Source organism: Alligator sinensis, unplaced genomic scaffold (assembly GCF_000455745.1).
Source record: "Alligator sinensis unplaced genomic scaffold, ASM45574v1 scaffold138_1, whole genome shotgun sequence".
NCBI lineage: Eukaryota > Metazoa > Chordata > Crocodylia > Alligatoridae > Alligator > Alligator sinensis.
Window position 1 is genome coordinate 505,229 of NW_005841862.1, and position 25,621 is coordinate 530,849.

Genomic DNA, 25,621 nt, shown 5'->3' on the forward strand with positions numbered 1-25,621 from the left:
TCCCTACACTTTATATGCTAATCACAGATTTCTATTTAAAAGCTGTGTTTAGTTTCTTTGTAGCATCTGATGAAAAAACTTCTGCTTATGAAAGCTTATGCCATGCTGATCTATTTAGTGTATAAGACTATATACAGTTTTATCTACCCTGCCTTCTTTAATAAAACCATGATATTTTCAGTAATAAATTCTGGGTTTTTTTCATTACCTGCCTACCTTTGTGGTTTTGAGCTTTTAGGATTCATGTTTTTAAACTCCTCCCCTTCCGTGCACACACACTTTTTTTTTAAAACTAGGAACTAAACTCTTTAAAGTGAGAGAGAAAAAAAATCTGAGTCTCATATAGTTATATGATTGCACAGTATTGAGCTTTAAGAAAGACACCAAATACCACACTTCAAAAACTTGCTATAAAAATCACAGGAGTTTGCAACTTTGGAGACCTGGAATGTGGAGACGCGAATGTGTGAAGTGATGTGGAACCCAAGTCTCCTGACCTCTGATTATAGGTATTATTGATTGTGTTTTTATCTTCCTGTCTATCTTCCATCAGTTTTTTTCAATATTTGTTATCCTTCTGATTTTAATTTTTTTCCAGGCTTCCTGCCTCCAAATGTTTCCATTATAACATTCTTTTCCTTCCTGCCTCCAGCTCTCCTGTCTATAACTCTCCCTCTTTTATTCTTCTTTCTCCATTCTCCTAGGCTTTCTTTATACTTCTTCTTTTTGCTTTTCCCTTGTGAGCTATCTGCTAGAGCCAGTAGAATTTTTAAACACTTTTTTTTATCTGAAGACCTTGATTGATAAAAAACAAAACTTTCTGATTGGATATATGTGGCAGTTTTGACAGAGACTGGAGTTTGGGTTAAGTCAACTCAGTTTTCTGTGCCTCAGAAACACTGTCTCTAAAATGGATGTAATGAAACTTGCCCACACTGATAAAGCACTGAGATTTAAGCATGAAAACCATAGTATCAGTGCCAGTATTATTCATTGTTACATTCAGACATGAACCCAGCCTGCATCTAAATACCCCTAAAAAAGTGGTATTTCAAGTTCCCCCTCATAGCTGGAGCTCAGCCTTCTACATCCTGAGTGCCCTAGCCACCAAGCTATTGGCTATGTTGGAATAAGAGCCTGTGACTTAGTCCTGCTGGAGGTGTTCCACTTTGTATAAATAGCTGAATATTCACTGGAGCCGGGATTTGAACCTTGGTTTCCCACAGTCCAGATGAATGACCCCTCTCTCTTGAACTCTTGTCTATATTAGATTTTGCTTGTTTTTCATGAAACATTTCAAACAACTTTGGGCTCATTGCAATATGGTATATAGGATTTTTTTTTAACTCATGGAATGGGAACCAAGAGGGATTTGTGATACCTTTTATTGGAGAGAGAGGTTAGACAGGTTTCTGGGCACAAACTGCGCCCCCTCACGCCTCAGTGGAGTAGGAAAATAATTTCCCTCTCAAGCTCTATGTTCTTGGGATTTCTTTCTCAATCCATGGGACTTTCTGCTTTCTATCTTTTCTATAGCTTCTTTCTTCTAACCCTCCTTGCCTCAGATTCCCAGTCCTGGGTCTCTCCCCTCCTCCTTTCTCTGTCCCTTCCTCTTCCCCTAGTAGTAAACCTTATATCTCACCCCACCTTTAGTGGTCATTTCTCCACAATGGAATTGTGATGGTTTGTAGGGGATGGCTTGCATAGGGATGATCCTGCCTCAGGCAGAGGATTGCATTAAACCAGTGCTTCTCAACCTTTTTTGTATCAGGACCCATTTGTAAACATCGATGGCCAGTCCCCACCCAGTGCCCCTCACTCCCAACCCACTGCCCTCTGCCCCCAGCCCCCCAGTGTGTGGGGCGGGAGGGGGTGTGGGGCAAGAGGTCCCCAAGCAGCCCCTTGCAGGTTGCAAAGAGGCCAGCCTGCAAGGGAAAAGCCACAGTTTCCCATGTGTTTCTCCTTTAAAGGAGAATCCATTTTTTAAAGTTTGTTGATCCATTTTAAAAGTTGGTTCCCAACCCTTTCATATATCCTTGTGACCCACTGTTGGATCCTGCCTCTCAGGCTGGGAAACGCTGGACTAGATGACCCCTGGAGGTCCCTTCCAGCCCTGCCTCTCTGTGACTCTAACCCAGCCTCTAGCTGGTTGCCTTTCCCTTCCCTTCCCATCTCCACACCCCAGCAGCCCTGGAGGCGCTGTGCCCTGCTGGAGACACAGAGGGCCGGGGAGGAGCAGTGTTTATAATAAGCAGAATTGGACTTGTTTAGGATTTTTTTAAAAGTCCCTTTAATTTTTTGAGAGTTGTGGGTTGATAAGCACCCCCACTCCCCTCTCTTTGACATGGGTTGGGCTGCTTTTTAAAAGCAGTGCTGCTTTTTTTTCTCCCTCTTGCGAGACTTAGCAACACTGCTAGGGAGAGGCCCAGAGGGAGCGGCTGGAAGGGCCTGGTGCCCCGGGCTCAGCAGGGAGGGTGCAGGTGGGGTGCTGCTTCAGCACCGGTGAGAGGAAAGCTGGGTGCTGGTCCTGACTCAGCCCAGAGCCCGCCTCATCTGCCTGTCCTGCCTAGCAATAGAGCACTCTCCTTTCTGATTGGGTGAGACTGGCCTCTCCCCTCCCCCACACCTCCCAGGACATGGCCTGAGGGGAATCAACCTATTTGATGCCTCAGGCTGGGGGGGAGGGAGGGAGTGAGTTCCTAGCACTCCAATTGGCTGAGGCTGCTCCCGCCTCTGCCCTGGTTGGCTATAAAAGGGGTGGGGCCAAGGCACTGGGAGGCATTGGCCTGAGGCAGTGGTGGTGGCAGTCAGCAAATCTGCTTGTCAGCTCCTTCTCCTCCCCACCCAGGCACCCAGCCTGAGGTAGTCATTAACACTGAGCCTGCGCTTCCCTTTGCCACTGCCCTGGCAGGGATGCCCCATGTGGCACAAAATTCCCCTATAAGCGAGGCACCGCCCCTGCCTCCCAAAAAGCTGCCCACCCCCCGTTAGCATTCCTGTGGGCACGCCCCCCCACTCCCGCTGAGTAGTAACATCTCTAAGAAGATGCTCCCCCCACCCCACAAACTCGGTCCAAGACTGACAACAGCCTTGGACAGAGCATGGGACCGCCCCCACTCCTGCCACCCCACCATGGCTGGAGGTTGTCAGGAGAGGAGGCCCTTCCAGAAGGGCAGGGGGTGTGCCTGTCTCCCCAGGGGAGCCCCCAGAGGGGCTGGGGTGGGAGAGAGAGGTCGTACCCTCCTTGCTCTGCCCCCCTCCTCTTGCCCCAGACAGATCCTGCTGCTGGACTGGCATTGGCAGAGCTTTCCAGACCACAGGGGGTCTTGACATTTACGGCCCTTTGAGACAGGGACACTGGCACCGCTCCGAGAGGTTGTCTCAGGCTTTCTGCAGACTCCATGTGTCTCACTGCATCAGGAACAGTTGGGTCACAGGCTTATTTACTCACACACACACACACTTCCGATGCAATCGCACAGCGTGTCTCTTTCTAAGACCCGGGCCCCCTGGGTATAGGCCTTACAGTGCCTAAACTTTATTTGGGGCCTACGGAAACTATTCCTCTAAGAGATCCCTCTTCTGTGTTGGGGTTCATTCAAAAGGTGCAGGATGATTCTTGCAGGGTGGATAATCTTTTTGACATTAGTCCCTGCTCAAAAGGATACTTCCCACTCCTTGTGTTTTTGATCCAAACATGGCTTCCTCTGCAGCTCCACTCTTCAGTAACAGCCCTTTCTTTGTTATACTGTGGTGATTATAACCCCTTCCCCTCCCTCCCTCCCTCCCAAACACCTTTCCTTTCACAGGAATTGCCCTCTCCCCTGACCAAGAAACTCTTCTCGAGATCCCTTTGGCATCTTTTCAATGCTGAAAATTATATGGCACCATTTCTTATCTAAAAGCTTGATTTCTTTGGTTCTGGCTCTATAATTTCTCTTATTTAATGGGGAGTTTCCTCTCTTCAGCTTATATAGTTTATAACAAATGTTACAAAACCAGTTCAAGACCTCAGAGTTACTCTAGCATTATTTTGTGCTTGGATTTAATTACACCTATGCTAAAATTCCCAATAATTTAATCTGTGGGTTTTGTAAAGGCAAATTGTGAGTAGGAAGTTAAGAATTAAGATTCCTTTGATTACTGTTGACTTTAATGAAGGACTGTGAACTTGTCTAATGCAGTGTTTTCTGGAAATTCTGAATGAATAAAGAAAATAGATAAAGACTCTTTCTCTTTGAGAGTAAGCTTTATCGAAAGTCAGGTCATGTCTACATAAAAAAAATGCACATAGCTATATGACAGGGTCTTAGGCTCAGGTTATTTTGCCATTGCTTACTTCAAAAGGTATTAAGTGCTTGGATGAGCCTTGGATGAAATGATAGAAATTCAAAGTACTTTTGATAAAACACAAACTTAGGTGTTTTACAAGGACCTGTGCCTTTTGGGAGGTAAAAATGTTTTTGTTTTCTTCTCATTATTAATGGAGAGAAGTAGTTAGCAGTGTTAGTCTGAAGTCAGGCAGACTGCAGGGCAGGGTGGCATCCTAATATCATCGGTTGCCTGCAGAAGCCTTTCTGAATAAATTAATCTTTAAGGTGCCACCCGGTGTTGCCTTCTGCCTTTAATGAGAGGAGCAAGATGGCTCAAAAGAGTAATAGGTCATATAGAGTTTTGCCTTCAGGTTGTTAGTTTGGTTAAGTAACTTCCAACTGGAAAGCTTATTGATCTGTGCAAGACAAATTAGCGATCTCTGCCTGTATTCTGTTTGAGCAAAAAAACCCTTCACCACTGGCCCTGTATTTGCAGCCATAGCAGAAAAGCCAAGGGACTGAGTTGTCTTCTTCTACTTGCAAAAAGTGGTCTTCTCTGAAGGAAGCTCTGACAAATTTTAAGTATTTCTAACAACAGTGGAGATTTTGTTTATTATACTTTATTTGGCCTGGAACAATACTTGAAGAGGATTTTAAAAAAGGTTTCAATATCTGAAGTGCTTCTGATAATTGTATCTAATTTCTTCCATCAGCAAACTCTATTGACAAATCTATATACAACTTATTATATAGCAAGAATTCATTAGCAATTATTATAGCATTTAATATTATTAAATTATTTCATAATATTATTAGATAATAATGTAATGGTATTAGATGTGTAGTAACAACAATATTAGTTTTACCAATCTAAGTTCCCAATTTTGATTTTTAGCACATATGCTGTTTATCTAGTAAAATCAACAACTGCACAGCTCAATGCAGTTTACTTGTAGAGGAAAAAATGCTTATTATAAAACTGTACATATTCAAAAAATTCAGAAGACATTTTAATGTGAATTGATTGTTTTTAATTTATTTTATTCACAAGTTGAAGATGATCACACTAATTGAAAAACAGGAAAAAAAGGGAAACAGGGCATATATACTATACTGCTCATTTGAGAGATACTACTGTGGCCCCAGTCATGCCACAAATTATACATGGGTAACTTTATACTTTTGAATTTCCATGTTAAGTTAAATAGGACTGCTCACATGACAGTGCTTTTGTAGCACGGAAAACTATCTTGGTACAATTCCCTATTTTGTATAAGAACTTGCATATAAGACACATCTGAAAATATCTGTAGCAAATAAAAGTTACGAAGACAGAGTTTGCAATATAACTATGCATACACTTTTTAATTATATGTATGGTTGCTCATTATACCAATGTGAATATAGAAAAAAGATGCATGCTATATTATCTACACAGTTAATATTTTACTTTTTTATTTTAACAGGGACCTACCTGATTATCCAAAATGAGACATAATCTAATTTGTCAGACAACTCCCACTGTCACTGTTTATATAAAATCGAGTGCATCCAGATCACATCAACAAAAAAAACCTATTTGTCTAAAACGTCCTCTTTTTAAAGACAGTCAAGAAAGCGGTGAAAACAATGTGCATGGTAATAAATGTAAACGTCCAAAAGGTCCATGTCTAGTAATTCAGCGTCAGGAGATGACTGCTTTCTTTAAACTGTTTGGTAAGCTAACAATTATATATTTTGAGTAAAATTGTGCAAATTGAGATTTCAGATATGCTACATAAGCAGCTATGGCTTTTTTTAAATGCAATAATAATTTGAGTGTCTTCTTGCGTATATACTAGCAAGCATATCTTGTTCTGAAGAAATTCTAAGGCCAGAGAACTCACACCACTAAACTGAAATGATGGAAAGATATTCCTCAATTAGTTTAAAAGCTTCCAGTTCTCTATTAGAACTTGCTGTTGTACTTCAACGTTCAAATATGTACCTTTTAAATTAAAACAAAATACAAAAAGTGTTACAAAAATACTGAAAGATACATATTTGATTTAAAAAACAGAAGCAAATTACTTTTTCCTTCTGCTGTCATCATTCCCTTTCTCTCCTTATTCTTTCCTCTTTTATCACTATCAGGCCCTATAGCTTACCAACGATCTTTTTGTATATAAAGTATACATTTATATTGCATTACATTTCAAAATAGATTTGAAAGAGGCTGAATTTATCAACAATGGAAGAAAGTACATTATTGTGGAATGATCATTCAGGAAGGGAAACCAAATGAGGAGAAAACGTGCAAAATTGTTTAGGAGCTACTAGAGTTTTCATTTCTGTTGTATACATTTTTATAGTTTTTGTGCTCCAAATAAAGAGACAGAAAAATAGCAGGAGGCTCTTTTGTTCCTAAAAATTCTGAGTACAGAAATCAATTAGAACAGAGAATTTACAGTACCCAAATATAGTCAGTCTTCTTCATCATAGGATAATTATCGGGAGCTATATACTTAATTATGCAAATACTTTAATACTTACAGCCTAATAATGGCTTCCAGACAATCAAAATGCAAGAATTTCCTTGCCTGTGTGGTTAGTCAGAAATATAGGTGCTGTGTTAATTTAAATTAAATACAACCACGTAGGTGCAGTAAATTAAATAAATGAAGGGGGGAGAATATCACACAATGGCATTCAGCAGCCCTGTAGTAACTAACGTTAACTATGAATGGACAGACAAGGTTCCTTGGGTGAATCTGATATTTTTTATTAGACCAACCCAAATAGTTGGAGAATAGTTATTAAGCAAGCTTTCAGGTTCAAAAACCCTTTGTCAGTCTAAGGAAGTTTCAGCAGTTGGTGTGTGCTCTTCCTATGTCCTTAGACCAACACGGCTACAACCTACACCCCTGCAACTATGAATGGAGTTCTTTGTGTTTTCTGCCTTGCCTGTGTTATGATTTCTCTCCTATTATTGGGACTTACTCCACTGCTAACCCCCTTCTCCTGTCATCATCTCCTTTCTTTTTCATTTTAATCAAATCAAGAAAATTTCCTTTATTAGGCTTGATTAAAAAAACAAAACAAAACCCTAAAAACTTTTCTATATGTGTCTGTAAAAAAAAAAGCCTCCTTAGAAAAATAGTTAATTATATCAATTGAAATTCATGACTATCTTTTGTTGCAGATGATGATCTAATTCAAGACTTCTTATGGATGGATTGCTGCTGTAAAATTGCAGATAAGGTAAATTTGGTGCCTTGGTGTCATGGTTAACAGGCTACTTCTAGAACAAGTGTCTTACCCCTAATCACTTGATAATATAGCATGAACATAGACCATATTCTGCACTCTATAATGTACTCTCATTTTCTCCACCGAAGCTTCTGGACAGCATAATTTAGAAACTACTGGGTGGGGAGGAATGCACAAAATACAGCCTTGTATACAGCACCAATTAAAATATATTAAGCAATATTATACTGAAAACAAAGAATGTTAATATTCTAATTTTTTTTTTTACCTTTTCTAACAGTATCTTTTGGCAATGACCTTTGTTTATTTCAAGAGGGCTAACTTCAATATAAATGAGCACACCAGACTTAATTTCTTTGTTGCTCTGTAAGTATTCTTCAGATACCTGGTTGTGTTATTAATATTATGTATCTTTGTATTGGTTTATTCCTGTGCTTATGCAACTGATAATATTGATTTTCAAATTAAAATTCCAAATGTGGTTTCTAATGGGGGGTTCATATTGCAAACATTTTCTTTGCCCCCATTATAAATTCAGTACTCTTATTGGCAACCTTATTAAAGAAGCATTGAAAATAATATAGGTGAAGTTAATAGGAATGCCTACTATTAAAAACTGACTGACACTTCCATGATAAGATCCTGTTTTCGGTTGCTTGTAAATTTGCCAAATGTTTAATATTTGGATTGTTGGTAGTAGCCATGTTGGTCTAAGGACATAGGCAGGCCAGGTTCCATGGGTAGATGTGACATTTTTTATTAGACCAATTAAATAGATGGAAAAAAGTTCTTTGCAAGCTTTTGCGCACAAAAGCTTGTGTTAAGCTTGCAAATAATTTTTCTATCTATTTAATTGGTCTAATAAAAGATGTCACATCTACCCAAAGAACCTTGCCTGCCTAATATTTGGGCCCTATTCAATTCAGATTTGGATTCGGGCCAAATCAGGGACAGTGATTCAATTAGTTGATTTCGATCACTGTCCCTGATTCAATTCAGGCAAATCCAAATCTGAAGTTTCAATGCTGATTCAGAGAGTCAGTGATTCGGACATAGAGACAGCTTTAAATGTTTTTTCTACATACTTTGAGGTAGCAGCGTGGCTTGTGAATGCTGTAATGGTGGGGGGATGGAGTATCCCACAGGAGTGTGGTGGGACTCTCCACATGCTCGGTGGTGAACTGAAACTACTTCCGGTCCACTTCCAGGTCCACTGAAGAGCTTGTGGGGGAGGCCCTCTGACTCAGCAGTTGGCCATGGGGGGACCCTGGGTGCCCCCCCAGACCCAGGAGGCACCAGTCACCGAGCCAAGGGGTGTGCAGGGGGGCCCCATTGTGCACTCTCCGGCAGACCCGGAAGTGGACCGGAAGTGCTTCTGGTCCTCTTCCGAGTCTGCTGCCGAGCACGCGGAACTCCCTGCGCTTCAGTGGGACGCTCCATCTGCCCCAGCATCGCAGCATTCATGAGCCGCCTGGTACCTAAAGGTATGTAGAAAAACATTTAAAGTTGTGTCTATGTCCGAATCGCCAAATCTTTCCAAATCTCTCCAAATTGATTTGGAGGATTCCAATTCGATTCAGAGAGATTAAAGGGTCTCTTGATTCAATTTGGATTCAGAGATTTGACCACCAAATTGAGTCAAATCTCCACCGAATTGAATCAGGGACCGAAGCTTCGCACAGCCCTAGTAGATGTGTATATCAGGCAGAATTTGTTTGAAACTTTTCCACAACTGTGGTTTATCATTTCTGAGAATGAAGTTCAGGAAAGATGCATTGTTTCCCCATACTAAAACAATTCTTGACATGTTTTCTTTGGATGGTGCTAATGCCTTTATATGTTGGAGCATGGACATGGTATTTGGCAGATGAATGTGTGAAAGGTGTGTATTCTTGCTACCCTCCTCAAATCTGCCATAATTTGACCAAGTTATAAATCTCTGAAAAAATGCAGTTTGCATATGTAAAGAAGAGAGTATGTAGATTTTAGCAGCTGAAATCTCCATTGATTCCATGCTTACTCGGCATGCTTAGGCCTCTCACGATTTCCAACTGTAACTGGATTGCATATGCACATTTTCCACAGAAAGACTCCCTCCCTTCCTAGCTCTTACATGTGACGGATCTGCATGTATACGATGCCCACAAAGCAAACGAGCATGTTATGTCCTCTGACAACTCCCATGTGTGACTGAACTGTGTATGAGCCATCCCTACAGTGACTCTATATGTTCCATGCCCATGCTAGTGAAACTCAGAAGGACTTTCCCTGTAATGACTATTCCTGGTGCTCATGGGTTGCACCAGAACCGGAAACAGGGAGAACTCCTTTGTGCTCTGTGCTCTGACAGGAAGATGAGAGGGTGGGAGGTGGGGAGGGGAGAGGTGGGAGGAGAACTAGGTCTGCCTGAGCAAAAAGACCAGAACAAATTACAGAGAGGTTAAGGGAGACACTGAGGTGGAATGAGGAGTCCAGGGAAGAAATTTAGACTTGCACAGTGGAGGGGGAGCATAAGAGAGATTTTTGGAATATGGGTACAAGTCTATGCCAATTAGAGCACAGCCTCCTCTACACAATGAAAGAAAACTTAAGATTCCTGAATCTTACCATCCCTTTGCTGTTAGCAAATAGGCTTATAACACACTAGCAAAGCATACCTCTCATCCCTCTTAACACTAGTCTACACAGAGCATGGCAATGCACTATTGCTATCAGTTACCCAGGGTCTGATTCAAAAGGTATTTATGCACTTAAGTTGCATTTTAGTAAGATTTTGTCTTTTACAATCCAAGCAATTCATTATTGACCCATGTAAATAGTTATGCACTTGTGATTCAGACATGCATATGCAGAGCTATGCTTTCTAGGTGTTAAACTAGCTAATGCATAGCTATGTTCCAGCACACTTAGCTACAGAGCATGCTTGTACCATTTACTATTCTGATTCAGACGCATGTAAATATGCATAAGATAAACATGTCATTTTGGAGTTGCCTTAACTACATTAGTGCATGGTTGACCAGTTTTTCTAGGCAGAATCTGAAAGCATCTATCAAGCCAACCTGTACGTTATTCCTATTGACTACAATTTCTTCACAATCTCATTGATTCCTTTGACCTCAGCCTTTCAATTGCTCTATATATGACATCTGTAGCATTTTTATAGAATCAAAATATTAGGGTTGGGAGGAACCTCAGGTCATCTAGTCCAACCCCCTGCTCAAAGCAGGACCCAACCCCAACTATTTTGTATTGCTCCTGCTAGTTTAGTTGTGTGTCATGGTAGTCTCAGGTTTGATTCTCTGAGCGTGGTATAGATAGAGTTTTTTCTAAAGGTAAATTGAGCTTGGTAAACTACAGGAGGTATTTTTTGTAGGATGCACGACTCAACAAAAGGATGTGTTTAGCTAAAATCTTTGGCCAATTTTTTTCTACCTTACACAGTAGAAATTTTAATGTGTGAAGTAAGGTACTTTATTGCCCCTGTGCTCTGTGTTCGATGGCCTTTTTCGGAGTATTTGCACAATTACATTAGTCACTAACAATGCACTAATTAACCAGTGTCCAATGAAAATGTGGAGAAGTGGAGGAGGAACTGATCCTCAGATTCTGTTCAAGGGTAAACCATTATCTTTCAGTGATAATGCTGTGGAATCGGTTTGCCCAGCATTGTTGCACATATGCCCAAAGCTAGCAGTGTGTGGGAATCATCTGAAAATGTGTTCTTCAAGGTTGCATTTTGAGAGAGACTGAGCAGATCAGAGAAATTTGGGGTATTATTGAAACAAAAAAGGATAGAGAGAATTTCAGTAGCTACTGAGTAATGCAATGAAAATGTGTCCCACTTCTCAATCATTTACACTGCACAGTTTGAAAATATGAATTTCTATATATCTAATACATAAGGGTATATGACCTCCTATCCCTTTTACATGTTAAACTAGGATGAGAGAGTCTCTAAAGGGTGTGCAGCATGATAACAAGGGCTAAATACATGACAGTCCTGCAAAATGAGTAAAATGCAACCACAGAAGAGCTATTAAAATGCTTTCAACAATCCTCAGTCGGAAAAAGGAGAGAGCGGAGTGTTGAGATTGCCTTGCTTTAAGTGCTGGTGGCATGTAAACTGTTGAGAAAATGAGAGAATTTAGGCTTATGCCCACTTCAGTGATGAGTAAATGTATGTGCCTGTGCCTATATAGGGGCTTATATCACTGAATCCCAACCTATGAACAACACTCGTCTGAGCTGCAGGGTCTGTATAAATGTTGCCTAATTCCATGAGAGGATAGGGACCCAGACAAGCACACCTCTTCCATACTCCTATTGGCTATATTATGCATCCCCTTGAATAGCATGCTGGCTGCTGTGAATCTCAACCAAAATATGCTCAAGGGTCACCATTCAAAGTTTAGAATCACAGGGACCTCAAGGGTCATCTAGTTCAACCCGTTACACAATGCAGGATATGCTATTCCTATACTTCTTGAAAACTTTGAAAGAAAGATGCCACAACTTCTCTTGGCAGCTTGCTCCATTGTCCTCTTGTTCTGACAGTAAGGAAGGGTGTATTTATTTATTTAGAGATTTAGGCTAAATCCTCTTTGCTAAAGTTCAAGTCCATTGTTTCACGTCCTGCCTTCTGTGGCAAGAGACAATCTATGTTCGCTCTTCTTCTAAGTAGCTTTTCAAACATTGGTTCCCCTTAATCTCCTTTTTACCAAATTAAACGTTCTTAGTTCTCTCACTCTTTCCTTGTAGGACCGGCATTTATCCCTTTATTGTCTTTTTGATTAACTCTGGATCCTCTCCAGTTTTTTCACATTATTTTTAAGTTACAGAACCCAGAACTGCACACACTACTCTAGCTAAGGTCTAATCAGCACTGGGTACAGTGGTATTATCACCTCCTATATCTTATGTCTCCTGCAGCCCCAAACTGAGTTTGCTTTTTTTAGCTGACCACATCACATTGCTGGCTTATGGTGAGTCTGTGATCTACCAGCAATTCCAGATTCTTCTCAGCAATGTGAATGCCTTACCAATCATCTTCCACTCTGTATTTATGCATTTGATTTTTCTTTCCTAGGTGTAGAATCTTTCACTTATCTTTGTTGACTTTCACTCTGTTGTCTAGTGGCCAGTTCTCCAGTTTATCAAGATCCTTTTGATTTCTGATTGCATCCTTCAGAGTGTTTGCAATCCCTCACCTATCCAGAGAATACATATGGAAACCTGGGATGCATAACTTCCTTTTTTAGTTCCACCTAGGTGCACACAAATATAAATTTTAGGCACAAAAATACAAAATGCAGCAATGACAAAAAGCCTTAGTGAATTATGTCCCTTTCGAGCTCAAGCAGCACAATTCTGTGGGGTGGACCTAAGCCAGCTGATGAACCATATGGGTACCAATGTGATATCACATGATGGAATTTATATTTTCAGTTTGCTTTTTTAAAAACCTAGGAACTTATATACACAAATTTACCTTAAATAACAATATTAGGGTTTCAAATTCAAACAGAGATCCATAAATGTTAGAATTAATATTGCCTTTGGAGCCTTAGATTGGCCACCTATGTTGTGCAAGTACTGATTCAGTCTCTAAATATGCAATCCCATGCTATTTTTCCCCAGGATCCTTACCTAATTTGTTGCACCAGATGTGCATGCTCTGGGGACAAACCAATGTAGAAGAAACTATAGCACACCTGCCTTTTTGTTGCAAGAGGTAGGTGTATAGTGAGTGAAGCAAGGGATTTCAGGAAGAGAAGAAAAGTTTTAATATTTAACAGTTGATTGCTGTTCTGAAAAGATTAATTCTATTGCTGCTTCTGTCAGGTTTTCTGTATGATATTCATGAATTGTCCCTGGAGACCACGGAGACTGCTTTGGAGAAGGACAGAGCACTCATAAGTGCAGAGGAAGTCAATGGATACTGTACTTAAATGTACAAAGTGCTATATAATACTAACTACTCTGAAAAATAAGTTCCTAGGTATCTCAGATTGGGTATACAAAAGTAGTTGGTACTTTTTACCTTAATCTTTCTATGCCTTCGTCTTTCTTTTTACCTTAATCTTTCTATGCCTTCATCATGCCTTCAACTGACACAGGCTTTATGAACTTCATATTTGTGAAGCATTTGGATGAGCAGTAAGAAGCTCCAGGGAAAAAACCTGTAAGGAAATTTAAAATTCTGTCTTCAAAGCAGAATTGAAATACTTTGCATTAAATAAGAGAAGATCAATCACTGATCAATGAGAAGAAAATGAAGATAAACAGTGATGAGCCACTCTAGCTCTGAGAGGCAGGAATTCTCTGGAAAAATAATTTGTGCTCAAACACTATAACATAACATATGCATACAAGGGGAGTGAATTATGGCTCTCAGTTAACCTTAATTCAGGCATTTTGTAACTTTTAAGTATTAGACTTTGTGATATTAATAATGTCTTTCATGTAGTTTGTGTGTACAAATTACTAAAACTACTTGCAAATAAGCTTATATCCAATTTGTTATGAATTTACTATTGCATGCATCTTAAATTCTGTGGCTGCTGGTTGTAGCTGTGTTGGTCTAAGGACATAGGCAAACAAGGTTCTTTGGGTAAATGTGATATCTTTTATTAGACCAACTAAATAGGTGGGAAAATTGTTTTTTGCAAGCTTTCAGCCATAAACACCCTTCTTCGGGCATAGGGAGAGTCTGCTGGTGTTACGCGTTCTCCATGGTAGAAGCCAATATGCAAAATGCAGGTCTGTGAAAATGCAAATGTGTCAGTGAGGATCAGAGGGAATAGGAAACAATAGGTGTGAGATGGGTACTTGTGGGAGTAGAAGAGGGGAGTGTTGACTTGGTAACAGAATGTAGCTAGTTAAATGTGGAGGTTACCTGTGGTTATCGGATGGCTGTCAAGTTATAATGTGCCATAAATCCAGTGTCTATATTTAGTCCATGATTTTTAGTGTCATTGCACCTTGCGTTGCTACTTGTCCCCAGGGAACGCCTGTGCCATGAGTGATCTGGCATGCGGCAGGCTACCCCAGGTGGGGTAGGGGAGCCTGGGGTCAGCACCGTGCTGGCCCCAGCAGCCTTACTTGGGGTCCTGAGGTCCTCCTGGGGCTGCAGCAGTGGCAATCCAGTCGCTCGGAGCCCAGTCAGCATCTGGAGCAAGGCTCCAGTCAGCCCCGGCTCCGGTTTTGAGCTGTGTGCACTGCTACCATGTGTACCGCCCTCCTTTTTTTTCAGCATGGGCTTTTTTGACCCTAGGATTACCTGCAGACAGATCTGCAGCACCACATACCACACGTCTGTGCTCATCTGGACAGAGATCCAGAGATCTCTGCCTCAGAGATCGAAAAGACAATTTCAAAAATCAAAACTAGGTAATTCATCCTAGCAGAAAGGTAATTTTGGTAGAAAATGTCCACAAATTAATGGAAGCAAGGAAATGTGTGACAGGTTTAAAGGTACATATCTGAAGTCATACAAATACGATGACTGAAATTTCAAGATTCTTAATATTCATATTTGTGTAGGTATCTGGCTAATACTGTTGAGGAAGATGATGAAGAGTCTAAGTACGAAATTTTTCCATGGGCTTTGGGAAAAACTTGGAGAAAGCTCTTTCCTGATTTCTTAAAGTTAAGAGACCAACTCTGGAGTAGAATTGACTACAGGGCTATTGTAAGCAGACGTTGCTGCCAAGAGGTAAAGAGGCTTTCAGTATACTAGATTTGGGGACTGTGACAATTTCTATCAAATAGAAATTTAGTCCTATATTGTATTATATAGATATGTGTGTGTGTGTGCATGTGTATTTCTATGAAGGAAAAATACAGTTTCCATGACAGGAAAAATATATATTATTGTATGTATATAATATTTTCTGCCATAGAAATTTCTTGATGACCATCAAAAAAGGGATACATGCAGTTGAAATGTAAGGATTTGTCTATTCTGTTCTAAATTTACCAGAATTTTCTTTTGCATTTAGTAAGTTTTCTTATGGACATTGTTTTTAAGCAAAAATCCTGAAATCTTCTTTCAAGTCTATATCCAAACTTTAAAAAAAAATTGTTCAGTTAGCCCACCTTGCAACTGGGGTGTTTTTACATTGTGCTACTACTCCCAAACGTGTTTCACAAGTTTCTGCTGAACGCAGTCTTTAATTGACCATTTTACATCTCCGTTTAGAAATGTTTTGTTTTTGCAATTACTTAGAAAACTCATCAACTCCTATATAGGTATAGATTGTAGCTGTGTTAGTCTAAGGACACAGGCAGACAAGTTTTTTGGGTAAATGTGATATCTTTTATTAGACCAACTCAAATACAGTAAAATCCCTGTTTTCTGGCATTCTACTAGCCAGCATACTCTATTAACTGGCACCATGCCGCTGTGCCGCTACCATCCACTACTCCGCACTGCCACTGCCCCGTGCAACCACCTGTGCTGCTGCCACGCCATCCACCACCCCGCACCACCGCCATGTGCAAGTCTCATGCAATCTTCCCGTGCCAGTGCCATCCACCACTCCATGTCACTGTGTGCAAGCCCTCTGCTCTGGCTCCGGTATTTTTAGATGACCGGCATTTTTACAATACCGGCATCCCCCACTCATGCCGGATAATGGAGATTTTACTGTAGTTGGAAAAATTCTTAACTAGAATTTTTCCAACTATTTGAGTTGGTTTAATAAAAAATATCAGATTTACCCAAAGAACCGTGTCTACCTCAAGTCCTATATAAAACTTTTAGATTGAGTGAAATCCCAGTGAAGTCAATAGCAAAAAATTCCGTGGATCCATAAGACTAAAATTCTGCCTTTTATTTAAATATGCCTTTTTGTTTTTTACTTTGAGTAAAAGTGTTAACTTAACAACCTCTCCCCCAGTTGCTTTTGCATTATTTCATCCCATTTTTTAAAACCTGAGTTTAACTATAAAGGGAAAAATATCCCATGTCCTCATTCTTTTATATCACATTTACTCAAATCCAAGATGAGTTTTTACCCCCATTCAGCATGAGGGGAAAAGCCACTTGTCTTGGAATCTAGTACAAGGCAAAGGAGTGGGGCTGGCATTTACTTTGGCATCAACTCTGGCCCTGAGATAGGATCGGAGGCGCAGCAGTTGACACCCACACTTCCGCCCAGTGCTCAGTTATTGCTCTGGCCCTTTCTGACCTGGGCATGGAGCACAGGATAGCTCCAGCCCCAGCTCAGAAATGCAGCAGCAGCTGTAGTGGTGGCAGCAGCCTCAGCATCTTGGGGTTACTGACAGTAAGTGCTTTGGGGGCAGATGGCAGGGGGGGCAGGCAGCAGGGGATGCAGGCATGGGGGAGGCAGCAGGAGCTACAGTCACTGTGGAGACGTATAGGGGAGGCAGGTGCATGCACCATAGAGGGCAGGGGTAGGTGGCAAAGGAGACAAGTGCAGGGAGGACAAGGGGTAGGGGTATAGGGGCAAAGGGTGCAGTCAAGCTGCCTACCCCTCCACTGCTGCTTTCTCTGCTGTAGTAGTGGGGGGCGGGGGGATGAATTGAAGAAGACACTCCAATAATTATATTCTGTACATGAAAATTATAACAAACGTATAAATTTCCATGTATAGAATCAAATTATTGGGGGTTGTATTAAATTCAAAGTTATCTTGGATTTAAGTAAATATAGTATTTAGATTTATTCCAACTGCTTGTAATGGCTTGGACTTGGCCTTGGGGTTTGGAACTTTAATGACTGTAAAAGGCATATATTGTTTGAATTTGGAACAGAAGAGGTTCTCTTTTATTTTCATAAAATAACAAACCATGAAACTGCATGATTGTACCCTGTCTCCAAGAGAACTGGTATCAGATTTAAGACTGGGGAAATGTAGTAATATCCCTCAGGCAGTTTCTTTGCTGGGAGGCTTTATATTGAAACTTTGACATCATCTATTTTTGGAAAGCATGATATAATTCACAACGGGTTTTATACTAAGTGAAACAGCACAAGACTTTGCCAAACTCTAAAGTCAGGGGAATTAAAAAAAAATCATTTAGGAGTTCAGGCAAGAAAAAAGCACTTGCAGCTTCTATAACATGCTAACTGAATGAAATTTATTTCTGAAAAGAGAGGTATTGTGTGTTATGGAACCTGGTATTATGGAAGCGGAGTGGATTCCCCTTCCCACTAATTACATCAGTTAGCAATTAAATGGTCATATTGTGTCACCAAATTTTTGCAAAAACTCATTCTTTGAACTGAATTGATCAGTTTAATACCAAGGTACCATCTTCCAAGATAAACAAATGCTTTTGAATACTAATAGGTTTGTTTTGGTTTCAAGGTTTGCTTGTTATTTTTCCTGATTCTGGTTCCATACAGAATTTATTTCTAACATAGGTGATGGCTATTGCTCCAACACATTATATATGGCAGCGAGAACGTTCCATGCATCACAGTGGAGCTGTGAGAAATTACAGCAGAGATGAAGTACAAATGCCACGAGGACCTAGTGCTACACCCATAGATTGTTCGCTTTGTGGTAAGAAAGGAAGATTTGTAGGACTAGGATTATCATCCTCATCCTCTTCCTCTACTGGCACTTTAGAGATGATGGAGCTATATCCATCTCAGGAATTGAAGGACACTTTCCCAGTTGAAAAAATGCTGATTGATCCTCCTACTTCCTCCTATTTCCAAGGTAGGGTTCACTACTGTAACTTTCATTTAGTTGGCTTACATGCATGTGTATTATAGTAGACTGCAAGTTACCTGTCTAGCAGATCTATTACAGTTATCAGTATTTTTAAAACATCCAGCTCTTACAGGACTGAAACTACTGGTTTCTGGTAACAGAGTTAAGTTCATGTGTTAAGAGGTGGGATCTCTCACTGACATGTTAGTGTCAGCAGTAGCTTCTATGGTAAATACAATTTTAAGTGCAAAACTGTACTAGTATAGCTTCTTGTAGTAATGAGCAATTTTCTTATACCACTACCAAGTACAGGTTTGCTGTTATTACTTTGTCCACACAAAGAGTGCTTGCTATATAAAATGCCTGTACTCTGCACTGGTAAAACATTCCATGTGAAGTTATAGTGTTTTGTACAAACTAGGACTACATTTTTTCTGCTTTCCTCTTAATTGGTTTGTTGCAGTCTTAGAGAAAGAAACAAATCACTTCATATCCCTGTTCCCATGTAAGTTTTTCAATGTGTGAATATAACGTGTATGAAAGGAGAGACTATCGCTTGAGGCGCTTAGTCTATAGAACTGGTATCATGGAGGCACTAACAATAAAAGCTCCATCCTGTCAATATGTCTTAATTTTGATCAGAAGGAATATTAGCAAAGGGGTGGAATGTCTCTAGTACTAAGAGCACAGTGTGATCTTCATGCTTATCAAATCCTTGGTCTCTGTTAAAACTCAGATTGAATGTTTGGGGGCTAGAGGGATCCTAACAGAAGCTGCCAACAAGTGCACTTTGATAACATGTTGCAAAAATGTAGAAAATCCCTTTCCTTGACCTTAAGAGGCTTAGAAACATTGCATAATCAATGATACTTTCATTCATATCCTCGCTGTTTGCTCCCCTTAGGCTGGAAACAGATGTTGATTTTGTGCCACCATAAAAATGTTTATGGTGGCACATAGGCCAAGCAAACAGATGTCCACACTCTTTGTGCCACAAATGCCCAATACTTGTGGCCACAGCATAAGTGGTATAAATTTGTGCCACTATTTTGCAGCAGACATCTATTTGCTTTATGGTGGGAGAGTCCAGGCAGCTTCAGGGGCCGCATCCTGTGTGGTCTAGGAATTCCCATTCACAAGATACAGGATCAGGCCTCTAAAGCCCCAGGAGAGATTGCTCAGGTTCCCCCATCTGCAGAGCAGCACATCTGGGGAATTTGACTTGGGGTATGTCTCTGCAAACAGGGAAACCCAGGGTTACCCCATTTGCAGAGACATGTCTGATCATTCCTGCAAGACAACAGGAGATGTCCGTTTCACCTAACAAAACACCCCAGCTGTCCTTGGCAACATCTTTTTATAGCCTTCATAAAATACATTTCAGTGGGTGTATCTACACGAGACATTTACTACGAAGCTGCCTAATTAGCTGCACAGTAAATGTGTCAGTGTCTACATGTGAATACAAGTACCAGAATGCTCTGAAGTGTTTTCATGCACAGTAGCACACATGTAGATGCCGCCCAACTGGCTAGGGCACAAGGGTGCCTCATTGTGGGGGCTGCCTGCCAGCTAGCCCCACACTGAAGCACCCTTGTGCCCCAGCCAGCCCCTCTACAGTGCACTGAGTCTGGTCAGAGCAGCCCTGGACTGCTGTCAGCGAGGGCTGCTCTAACCAAGCTCAATGTGCAGCACACGAATACACTCTGGAGCAACAGACTCCAGTTTTTGCTCCTGGAGACTCATTCAAATGACTTTGTGTGCATTAATTACACGTGTAGATGTGCCCAGTGTAATTGAGATGGGAGATGTACCCATTGTAGTTGGTTGAGAGCTATCACTCGTATAATCTGGTATCCAAAAGGGCTAATTAAACTCTTTCTGATTGATTAGAGGTCTAGGAACTGTAATTTATGAAGGAAGGTTGGAAGAACTGGGATTATTTAGTCTGGAGAAGCAAAGGCTGTGGGGGGATTTGATTAAGTCTTCAAAGATCTGAAGGGTGGTTATAAAGAGGAAACTATACTCTGACAGCAAGAGACAAGACAAAAAGTAATGGTATTACATTTCAGCAAGGAAATTTAGGTTGAATATTAAGATTTTTTTTTATTATGCATTGGAACAGATTACCTAAGGATGGAGTTGCCACAACATCTCTTAGAAGTTTTTAATAGCAGTTTATCTGAACTGGCTCGGATGATTTAGTCAGGGATAATCCTGCCATGAGCAGGCTGTTGAATTAAATGACCTCTGGAGGTCCTTCCAACCCTATTTCTTCTAAGACTTCCTGTTCGTTAGAAGCAACAGTAGTGAAACTAAGGGCTTTGGCACAGGTTACCTGTGTAATGTCAGAAATCTGTGAAATGTTGTGATGTCATAAAATATGGCATTCAGGTTGTAGCTGTATTGGTCTAGAGCAGAGCTTTCCAAACTTTTCATGTTGGTGACACACTTTTTAGACATGCATCATTTCGCGACACAGTAATTCAGTTCCGGGGGAGGGGCCAAGGGAAGCAGACGCGAGTAAGGGAGCTCCACGGTGCCCTTCCACAAAATTTTCTGCATTTCGCGCGACACACCTACACACTGCCGCCAACACACTAATGTGTCGTGGCGCACAGTTTGGAAAGCTCTGGTCTAGAGGCAAAAGGAATCAGAAGTTGTGGTAGAGGCGATATCTTTTATTAGACCAACTAGATTTTTGCAATGTATCTTGGAGAAACTAGCATGCAGCCTGTGGCTTCCCTCCCTCTACAGTCAGCAGGAGCCTAGCCAGGGTAGAGGATAGGAGGGGAGAAATCCTGAAAAACTGTTTGAAGTGAGGTGAGGGGGAATAAAGAGAAAGGAGTGAAAAAAAATTAAAGAACTAAAATCTTGCAAGTGTCTCAGTGAACTGGGATTAAGTGACAGGGACAATTGGGTTAGGGGTAGAAAAGCTGGCTGGGGTGGGAGAAATGTTCTGGTCTGGGGGAGGAAAAGAATAGCCAGGGCACAAGGCTGAGAACCAATACGCTTGCTGCCTGGCACAGAGCACATACCAGGGCAGAGTTGAGAAACAGGGGGCTTATGGAACCAGGGGTACTGAGAAGGCACAATGAAGCTTCCCCCACCATGTGGTCTCCAGTTAATTGAGGCCCTGGGGCTCCCTGCAAAGTATGGAAGTGGGGGAGACAGGCAAGGAGACCCCCTAGAAATTTGGTGGGTGGGAAAAGGTAGTGGCTGGGATCTGTGCATCCTGGGATGCCAGAGGAATGAGAGAAATTCCCCAGAGTATTTGTACACTACCCTAAAATGTCCTGGGCAAATGAATCAAAGATAAACTTCAGCTGTAGTGAGGTTTGAAACATTTTAGAGGGTAATTATGGCACTTTAAAACCCCTCAACTAATGAATGCTCTCATTTTAAATGCCTGTATGATATTTTTAAGGTAAGCTGTGCCAAAGCCCTAACTCGTGTTTATCCTGTAAGTTCTAAGGTTAAGGTTGTGAGCAACACAAGTTCAACTTTCTTTTAAACAGTCCAGCCTACAGTCATACATACTGGAATATGCATTTATTTTTCATTAGATCAATTTTTGGGGTGTTGTGTTTTATAAAATCATGAATAGCTTTTATTGTATGTTGGAGGTCCTATAGAGCTGAGGTCTTGTAAAATGAACACAATACTTAAAATGAGAGTGATAACACATTTGTCAAAACTTAAAGACATCTGTTAAGCCATTGATTAGGAGACCTCCATCATATAAAGTTGTAATTAGAAAATCAGAATATTCATTAGAAGGATACACTTTTGGTAGATTTGTATTATAATGATATATAATGCCTCAGTCCTGCAAAGACTTAGATGTGGGGTTAAACACTGGGGAACACTTACACTATAAAATGTTACGTACAAATCTTTGTAAAACGGGCTTATTTTTCTAATTTTATTTAAATAAAGTTTCTCTCTAAAATATCCACTTTTTCACTAGTACAAGTAAAACTGAATTGCTTGGTAGCTATAGCAATTCTTGTTTTGCTCAGTTAAAATTTGCAGCTCTAGAGGACATTTCAAACTTCAGAAATGTTTCAGTTATGGGATATTTATAATGGGTAGAGAATCACTCTGATGAAGCAGTAGAACATTTCACAGATTAATCTTGCTATTACCATCCTTTTACCCTTCTAAAAAGCCTTTTAAATCTCAAATTCTAGATCACACTTTTTTTAACCCACTGGTGTTACATGTAAGAGCTAAGAGTACTATTAACTGAAAAGAGATTGGGGGGGGAGGAATTATTTTATTTACTTCAGAGACCTGAGGAAGGGTACTGTGTTACCTAAAAGCTTGTCTATGTCCTTGCCAATGATACCATTGGACAGTTTGTCCAGTAAAAGGTATCACCCACAAAAACCATTGCCTCTGTTTACTTCATGCATTTGATGTATGAAACAGCAGGTCACTGTTTCTCCTGGATAATCAGTTCTTTTGGGTTTTTTGAGTGTTCTCAACATGGCTTCAGAGAAAAAAACATTTTTAAAACAGAATAATGAATATACCCATAAGTTACAGAAGACTCCTATCACAGAAGCACAGAAAAGGAGTAGGATGTAAACTTACATATTTTGACTTGTTAGTTTTGTTCTTTAGATAAAGTACCAAGGTTTCTTTTTTGTAACAGCTACTAAAAAATGTTAGACTAGTGTTATACTAGCAGCTAAGCAATTTTCAGTCTTCTAAAAGTGAACCTTGTCAACAACTAGTCTTTTACCTGGTCGTTTACCTCATGTACACAGTGCCTTGAGTAGATACCGGGTAAAATTTCTGTGAACTGAAGTTTCTCTTGACTTCATGTGCATATTTTATTTCTAAAGCAACTAACTATGATTGACAAGTACATACTGATATAAACAGAAGTTACATTCATATATCAAAGAGCAGAATTTGCTCCATTAGATCTTTATCCTATATAAACAAAGTTTTGTTTTGGTTTTTTTAAAACTCCCGGTAGACTGTATAAGCCTATCCACCAGGGGCAGAAAAGGTAGCTGCATGAACCAAGACAAATCCATGGACTGGTTTACAGGAAATGAAGAATGAAATGCATCTGACAAGACTGATCACTGACACGGCACAGAATCTTCTAAACTTCATGATAAAATGTTTGTTTTCTTTGTTGCATAGCTATAGCATAGCTGATTATTTCATTTGCTCCTCCCTTTTCAATTGTACACAGAGTATCAAAATGTATATTCAATACAAATCAAAGCAGTAATCATTTTAAAAAAATGTACAAGTCTACAAAAATGGTATTTATAACATGTAATATTATTTTCGTAAAATACAGTACTTAAATTACCAACTATCATCTGGAACAGTGTCTGGATGTACTGGGTTAAATTTCCTCAGTTTGATAAGGAATGCTAGTTTAGGGGAAGAAAAAAAAAAGTAATGTTATTTCCACAACAATCTCAATGTGCTAGCCACAGAAAATGATTGTAAGTTAGGTTGTTCTATTATGTCTAATATAGCTATGTATTTAAATATAAAAAAAATCTTTAAAAAATAGTACTACACAAAATTTAAGATTATAAAAGTATGATCCAAACATTTCTCACCTGTGTGACCAACTTGCCAAGGGTAAGGCCGAGCAATGTAAGGTACTGAACCAAGTGCCGCAACATGTTCAGAAAGTGACTCTGTTACATTACAATACAAAGCAATTATTTTCTGAGTTACAAAGAATATATATCAGACCAGAGCATCTGTATCTAAATGCTAATTTTCTTAACATCCCATCTTTCTTTCATTTGATAATCTGTTTCTCTCAAGATGCTCTGCATCAGCAGCTAGTTCATACAGCCTGTATGATGTTTTCATATACCTACAGCAAAAGTGAGCACCCCATTTTCTTACTGGACTCTCAGCAATCTTGAAAATATGCCATAGTCAAAGCTCTACAGTAACACACATGAATAGAAGAGTCTTCCATAGAGCATGTCTGTACTGCCTCTGTGCCAGGCCTTGGATTGCCACCAAGAGGCAGTCTCCACCCAAACACTTGTGGAGGTGGTATAGACAATCCCCAAGACAAAATTCTCTGAATTCAGCAGTTTAAAGATATGCGCCGAGTGGCCTGACTGAGTTTCAAATCCAAATGTACTATTTAGTTTGTAATTATTTGTTTTTTAAAATCAAAAAGCTATTGCATTTAAAATTGTATCTTTATTAACAGGGCTGCCAATCAAAAAGTATAGAGGCACTTCCCAGTCAATATTGATTGTAAACATCACAGTTCACATGTAGGAGAGGGCATGAATGCCAATCATGGCCTCCATATCCAAGACTCTCAGCTTTAGTAGTTTTTGTACTTTTTCATAAGAAGGAGAGCAAGAACAGAGGGTGAGCAGAACAGGCCAAGTCTAAGAGACAAAAATAGTACTAGCAATGTGATTACATTTTTAGCCCTCAAATACCTTCGTTTTCAACATGTTTTAAAATATATATTTTTAATATTTCATGGTTAGAGACCCAGATTTACCAGTTTCAGACCACAGAAAGAAGCGATACTGACAGGCCAGCCACATCTCAGCAACAAGTCTTTATCTATTTAAGCAGGGGGTAATATTTCTGTGTCATGAAACAGTAATCACTCTCCATGCTTTGGGAAATAAGTCAGAAAACCAGCAGACTCCTATAGGAGTCAACAAAGTTTGAGTACATCACAAAGGTGGTAACTTTGGCTGATAAATATGGAGGATGAATATATACCTGAAGTGATGCAAAGGAAATTGTTGGGGGATGGAGAAAAAGTGGGAGTATAAAATGGTGATAGACATTCTCTGAACTATCAATCTGTAAGAAGGAAGTGTAGTGAAAGTAATGCTTCTTAAGTGGCAAATGGGAAACTTGTATCACTCTCCAGCTACGACTACAAAACATGCATATAATTAAAGATAACTTCATACCATCACCTTCACTGCCTCCAACGACAGCTTGTTCCTGAACAAGATATTCTTCATCTTGTTGAGGTTCCTCATCTATATTTTGTTGTGCTTCTACTCTTGGGGCAAGCCTGCTATCCTGCCGAGCTGGTTGTATCAACCATTCTCTCTGAGTAAGTTCAATGATCTGTTCACATAGAAGAGGAAGCTTGCTTCTCCGTATTCCTTCCAACAGTTCAATAACCTGTGTGATACTTTTAAAGTTCAAAAGATAGAGTGATACAACATTTTTCTTTATTGAAATCCTTACATAAAAACTGCTGGTCTGCATTCTGTGAAGTTCTCTGTGCTCTTCACTTTTTGGTTCACACAAGTCTTTCAGTTTTACTGTAACTTAGCATAAAATCTTAGCATAAATTGAAAAACAACTGGTGGATCTGCAGGATTA

The 25,621-nt window shown here is 40.1% G+C and overlaps 2 protein-coding genes across 2 annotated transcripts in view; one reads left to right on the top strand and one right to left on the bottom strand.

Annotated features, from left to right (window-relative positions):
• Nucleotides 1-312: 312 nt before the first annotated feature.
• Nucleotides 313-23,329, top strand: SPDYA (speedy/RINGO cell cycle regulator family member A). The gene is made up of 7 exons (XM_014524958.2): nt 313-509; nt 5,780-6,029; nt 7,495-7,553; nt 7,843-7,928; nt 15,108-15,279; nt 17,956-18,256; nt 23,241-23,329. The coding sequence occupies exons 2-7, from the start codon at nt 5,801-5,803 to the stop codon at nt 23,327-23,329; spliced, it is 936 nt and encodes a 311-aa protein (XP_014380444.1). The 5' UTR covers nt 313-509; nt 5,780-5,800.
• The window catches only part of TRMT61B (tRNA methyltransferase 61B), a 9,808-nt gene continuing 5,090 nt past the window's right edge, over nt 20,904-25,621 (bottom strand). Inside the window, exons 5-7 of the mRNA XM_014524964.2 lie at nt 25,198-25,427; nt 23,848-23,928; nt 20,904-23,652 (exon numbers count right to left, since the gene is read on the bottom strand). Coding sequence (XP_014380450.1) covers nt 23,585-23,652; nt 23,848-23,928; nt 25,198-25,427 — 379 coding nt within the window. The 3' untranslated portion in view covers nt 20,904-23,584. The remainder of the gene's footprint in view (nt 23,653-23,847; nt 23,929-25,197; nt 25,428-25,621) is intronic.

Bases quoted from the DNA above. Each gene is read 5' to 3' on its own strand.
- SPDYA (XM_014524958.2), top strand. From the start codon at position 5,801: ATGAGACATAATCTAATTTGTCAGACAACTCCCACTGTCACTGTTTAT. The intron at 6,030-7,494 runs GTAAGCTAACAA...CTTTTGTTGCAG, and splicing joins TGCTTTCTTTAAACTGTTTG to ATGATGATCTAATTCAAGAC. The intron at 7,554-7,842 runs GTAAATTTGGTG...CTTTTCTAACAG, and splicing joins GCTGTAAAATTGCAGATAAG to TATCTTTTGGCAATGACCTT.